General features: G+C 49.6%; 1 protein-coding gene across 3 annotated transcripts in view; it reads left to right on the plus strand.

Moving 5' to 3' along the window:
• LOC139235038 (triacylglycerol hydrolase DDHD2-like) overlaps nt 1-3786 on the plus strand; it is a 51807-nt gene extending 48021 nt beyond the window's left edge. For all 3 annotated transcript variants that reach the window (XM_070866143.1, XM_070866145.1, XM_070866144.1), the window contains 2 exons: nt 738-885; nt 2840-3786. In XM_070866143.1, the coding sequence (XP_070722244.1) occupies nt 738-885; nt 2840-2921 (230 nt within the window). In that variant the 3' untranslated portion in view covers nt 2922-3786. The remainder of the gene's footprint in view (nt 1-737; nt 886-2839) is intronic.
• Nucleotides 3787-6000: the final 2214 nt, after the last annotated feature.

Consider the following 6000-nt stretch of genomic DNA (forward strand, 5'->3'; position numbering starts at 1 on the left):
CACTGGAGGCGTTGTTGGATCTCGTCGTCAGATCTCTGACTGCAGTTGTACAGGGCCTTGGTGAGGCCTCACCTGGAATATTGTGTTCAGTTTTGCTCTCCTAATCTGAGGAAGGACGTTCTTGCTATTGAGGGAGTGCAGCGAAGGTTCACCAGACTGATTCCCGGGATGGCAGGACTGACATATGAGGAGAGACTGGATCGACTGGGCTTGTATTCACTGGAGTTTAGAAGGATGAGAGGGGATCGCATAGAAACATATAAAATTCTGACGGGACAGGTTAGATGCAGGAAGAATGTTCCCGATGTTGGGGAAGTCCAGAACCAGGGTCACAGTCGAAGAATAAGGGGTAAGCCATTTAGGACTGAGATGAGGAGAAACTTCTTCACCCAGAGAGTTGTTAACCTGTGGAATTCCCTACCACAGAGAGTTGATGCCAATTCATTGGATATATTCAAGAGGGAGTTAGATATGGCCCTTATGGCTAAAGGGATCAAGGGGTATGGAGAGAAAGCAGGAAAGGGGTACTAAGGTGAATGATCAGCCATGATCTTATTGAATGGTGGTGCAGGCTCGAAGGGCCGAATGGCCTACTCCTGCACCTATTTTCTGTGTTTCTATGTCAATGCCTGTTGCCCTATAAATACAAGTTATTGTTAAAAGCTGTGATTGAGGCAGTGCCCTCTCAGGCAGTGCCTTCCAGATGCGTGACCCGAAGTTGATTTTGTTTTTTGAAGCGGAGACCGACAGCAGCTGCTCCTTGGAGGAGGAGATCAAGATCGGAATGCTGAACGGGGGACGGCGCATCGATTACGTGCTGCAGGAGAAACCCATTGAAAGTTTCAACGAGTATCTCTTCGCGCTGCAGAGCCACCTCTGTTACTGGTAGGGGCGGCGGCACAGTGGCAGGGGGGAGGGGGGGGGGGGGGCTCAGTGCTCGGATTTGGGGAGCCAGGCGAGCAAGGGACACGAGATTGAGATCCGACAGCTCGCTTGGTTGAGCAGCGGGACTGCGACGTAGAATAAGACTTGGCGGCGATTCGCTGACGGAGGCGTTGGGTCAGTTAGCGGCTTGCGGTGTTTTCTAAGTCACTGTCAGCGTTGCAGCACGTGACATTTAAACAGAGTGCACGCCTTGGCCCAGTGACCTGGAGCAACACCAGAGCCAAAGGTGTGCTGTTGGGCGAGGGGGTTGCGGGGTGGGGGGGATTTTTAAGAGCCGAGACATAATGGGTGGAACTGAGCATGACGGAGACAGAAACTATGTTCTTTGCTGAAAAATAGCCCATTCCATTATACTGGGTTACCCTGCTTTAGTGCATCAGGTGGGGAGGAACTAGAAATGCAGCAGATCTGAAAATAAACTTGTATTTCTCTCACCTCTTATACATCTCGCCCCCCCCCCCCCCCAACCCTTAGATCACCATTGGTGGCCGGGCCTTCAATCATCTAGTCCCCAAACTCTGGAATTCCCTCCCCTCTGTCTCTCCATCTCCCTCTCCTATTTAAGACCCCTCCTTTTGGCCACCTCTCCCACTCTGTGCCAACTAGTGGCTCAGTGGGCCGCAGCCTCGCCTCTGAGTCCGAAGGTTGTGGGTTCAAGCCCAGAGACTTGAGCACAAAGAAATCTAAGTTGACACTCCCAGTGCAGTGCTGAGGGAGCGCTGCACTGTCGGAGGGTGCCGTCTTTCGGATGAGACGTTAAACCGAGGCCCTGTCTGCTCTCTCAAGTGGACAGAAAGATCCCACGGCACTATTTCGAAGAAGAGCAGGGGAGTTATTCCCCGGTGTCCTGGCCAATATTTATTCTTCAACCAACATCACAAACAAATAAACAGATTATCTGGTCATTATCACAATGTTGTTTGTGGGAGCTTGCTGTGCTGCAAATTGGCTGCTGCATTTCCCACATTCCAACAGTGACTACACCCCAAAAGCGCTTTGGGATGTCCGGTGGTCGTGAAAGGCGCTATATAAATGCAAAAGTCTTTTTATCTAGTCCCCAAACTCTGGAATTCCCTCCCCTCTGTCTCTCCATCTCCCTCCCTTATTTAAGACCCCCCCCCTCTTTGGCCACGCTTTTGGTCGCTCTCCCACCCTCTGCTCCTCCTGGGTCGGCATCCATTTTTGCCTGATTACACTTCTGTGCAGTGCCTTGGGGTGTTTTTCTACGTTGGAGTTGCTGACCATCTGACCTGCCCTCATTCTGGCGGGTTGACTCATCGAAGAAACTAGGCCCAGGATTTAGCAGGTGGGCCCATTGAGCCGACCTTTACGCCTTTAATCCCTCTTCACTCAACAATTAGATGGATGTTCGATTGATTCCTGGGATGAGAGGGCTGTCCTACGATGAGAGGTTGTGTAGAATGGGCCTATACTCTCTGGAGTTTAGAAGGATGAGAGGTGATCTCATTGAAACATACAGGATTCTGAGGGCGATTGACAGGGTAGCTGCAGAGAGGTTGTTTCCCCAGGCTGGAGAGCCTCGAATCCGGGGTCACAGTCTCAGGATCACTTAAGACAGAGACGAGGAGGAATTTCTTCACTGAGGGTGGTGAATCTTTGGAATTCTCTGCCCCAGAGGGCTGTGGATGCCGAGTCTCTGAATATATTCAAGGTTGAGATCGATAGATTTTTGGAGTCTAGGGGAATCGAGGGATCGGGCGGGAAAGTGGAGTTGAGGTCGATGATCAGCCGTGATCTCATTGAATGGCGGAGCAGGCTCGAGGGGCCGAATGGCTGACTCCTAATTCTTATGTTCTTGTATAAATAACAGAATGAAAACACATGTTGCCATTTCTTTCGAAGCTGACCTACATTTTGTCGTCCTGTCCTCCAGGGAATCGGAAGACACAGCACTGTTAATTCTGAAGGAGGTCTACCAAACGCTGGGAGTCAGTCTTGAACAAGCGCAGCACTGATAGACAGGGCATCTCGACTCATCACTAACACTAACGGGACCCAGGGGAGGCGTCAATGTATCCTCGCCCTGTTTGTTTTTGTTTCTGTTTTTAAAGCTGAATTGCTAAACGGGAGCCGTTTGCCCTGGACCACACGGTTGATTTGTCTTCCCCTTGTGGCAAGCACCGAAAATGCCGTGCCCCTTCCAGAAGGGATGAGGTTGGTCTTCAAACCTCTTGGAAACTCTTGTCCGATTTGAGGTTGCTGTTTTGAGCGGTGCTCCCCGTGAGGGGGGCCGCCAGGCGTGGCGCAAGGACTTGCCCCCTGTCTCGCCAGCGGACGGGGGTGGTGGGCACGGCTCGAAGAAGCACACGGCGTATGTCATTCACCACAACCCGCCCACAAACCTAATCACTAACGGCAACTATTGGAAGATTCACTTTGGCCAAGGAGCTGTGGGTCTTCAGCGGCTGGCGGTGAAGATTGTCCTCGACAAACATTTTGCAAAGTGCATCCTTGGCACAGATCGGACCAGTCGTGATTTCTGCACGGCCTTCGTTATTTATTTGTCGAATTCCTGGTTTGTGTTGGGTTTGCACCTGACCCGAGTGCAGATTTAATCAAACCCTGTTGTTTGATGATTCACCAGTTTACAATTGAGCTGCTTCAGATATGACTAACAGAAAAGCTGCTTTTACAACATTATTTTTCAATTTGGATGCTCTCTCTAACTCCTCTTCCTCCTCCTCCTCACTCAAAAATAAAAATTCCACTCCTGTGTCCTCCATAATTACGGGGTGGGTGTAAGTGGACCAAATGCAAGCCTGTGCACCAGCAATAAAGATAAACACTGTTTCTGAATGTTGCAGCTGTATATTGCATGCACTGTAATGTTACCGAGACTCTTTCTGAATACTGTAATGCATTAGCGGTGCATGTTGTGTGCAGGCCCAGTACAAGATGATTGCTGGAGTGTATTTGAGCAGTGTGTGATGAGGTCGTTGCAGGAAACGCCAGCGAAATAGCCTGAGCAACACACGCGTCGTGAACTTCCTCCCTCCCTCTTCATCCTTCCACTCTCCCTCGTTCTGTCTCCCACTCTTCTCCTTCTCCACCTCCATCTTCTCCCTTCCCTCTCCTCTCACCAGCCTGACTCCTGGGACAGAGGGGGATTGTCTTAGGTGGAGAGATTGAGTAGACCAGGCCTATATTCTCTCGCGTTTAGAAGAATGAGAGGTGATCTTACTGAAACGTACAGCATTCTTACAGGGCTTGACAGGGTAGATGCAGGGAGGATGTTTCCCTGGGGCTGGGGAGTCTCGAACCAGGGGTCACAGTCGCAGAATAAGGGGTTGGCCATTTAGGACTGAGATGAGGAGAAATTACTGCACTCAGAGGGTGATGAATCTTTGGAATTCTCTACCGCAGAGGGCTGTGGAGGCTTGGTTTTTAGGTACAGTCAAGACAGAAGGACAGATTTTTGGATATTAAGGGAATCGAGGGGATATGGGGACAGTGCAGGAAAGTGGAGTTGAGGTAGAAGATCAGCCAGGATCTTATTGAATGGGGGGAGCAGGCTCGAGGGGTCGAATGGCCTACTCTTAATTACTTATCTTGCAAATAAGAACATAAGAGGCAGCTCCTGTTGATTGACTCTTGCCTTAAGCTGACACGTGGCAGGTAACAAATGAATTATACAATGGCTATCTCCAACATGAAAAATCTCAACCATCTTCCCCCTTCCCTCCCACAGCACCACTGTGGCTGATGTATCCTCCATAAACAGCATAGGGGCTGCTCACCACAGCCCAGAAACATACCTGGACCTTCCATCTCCACGCCAGATCTTCGCGCGCCCGGCAGAGCCCATGTCCTCTGACCAGTGGCTCGCCCTCTGAACAGCTTCATTTGCAAGGCTGAAGTCCGGAGGGCTATGAAATATCACTTGAGCAGGTGCACACAGCCAGCAGAACACTTGGGAACACAACCGAGGAGTCGACTTGATTCTAATCCCTCCTTGTCCATGAACAATCGGGTATACCCAAGGTGGTCCAAGATCCATTATATCAGCAGCATTAACTTTTGGCTTCATTTCCTGAAATCGCCATGTTTCTCAGAAATCCATGTAAAACTTTAAGGGCTCACTCCCGAAGCCCTGCCCTGGAATCACATTGAGCAAGTTCATCATCTGGGTGTGAGTGTTTGCTGTCATAACCGAGCAGTTCAGTCATATTGCAATGTGTCTGAATGGTATACGTGAACCTATGAAAATGATGGACAGTGAAAGACCTACTGGTCCATCCAGCCTGTCCCACACGATTGTGATGTTCACAGTTTTGATTTCCATATTTACGAAAGGATATACTTGCTTTGGAGGCAGTTCAAAGAAGGTTCACTAGGTTGATTCCTGAGATGAGGGGGTTGATGTATGAGGAAAGGTTGAGCAGGTTAGGCCTATACTCATTGGAATTCAAAAGAATGAGAGGTGATCTTATTGAAACGTATAAGATTATGAGGGGGCCTGACAAGGTGGATGCAGAGAGGATGTTTCCACTGATGGGGTAGACTAGAACTCGAGAGCATGATCTTAAAACTGAGATGAGGAATTTCTTCTCTGAAAGGATTGTAAATCTGTGGAATTTGCTGCCTCAGAGAGCTGTGGGAGCTGGGACATTGAATAAATTTAAGACAGAAATATCTTAACCGATAAGGGAATAGGAGGAGCGGGCAGGAAAGTGAACCCGAGTCCATGATTGGATCAGCCATGATCGTATTAAATGTCGGAGCAGGCTCGAGGGGCCATATGGCCTGCTCCTGTTCCTATTACGTTCTTATTTAGCACCACAAGACAGACACTCCCCACTGATCCATGTCCTTTCCAGGGAAATACAAAAAGATATAAAAGTCCAAGCTAATTACGGGTGGGGGCGTGTGTTGGAGAATTTCTCTCCGCCGCCCCCCCCTCCCACCGGAGAGAATCCAAACATGTCCAAATTATCACACAGGCCCTGATTTAAATCACAGGATCCCCACCTCCACCAGAGATGATCTCCACCCCAGCCTGAAACAGGTCCAGCTCTATCGCTAGAAGGAAAGTCA

The sequence above is a fragment of the Pristiophorus japonicus genome, chromosome 22 (assembly GCF_044704955.1).
Source record: "Pristiophorus japonicus isolate sPriJap1 chromosome 22, sPriJap1.hap1, whole genome shotgun sequence".
Taxonomy (NCBI): domain Eukaryota; kingdom Metazoa; phylum Chordata; class Chondrichthyes; family Pristiophoridae; genus Pristiophorus; species Pristiophorus japonicus.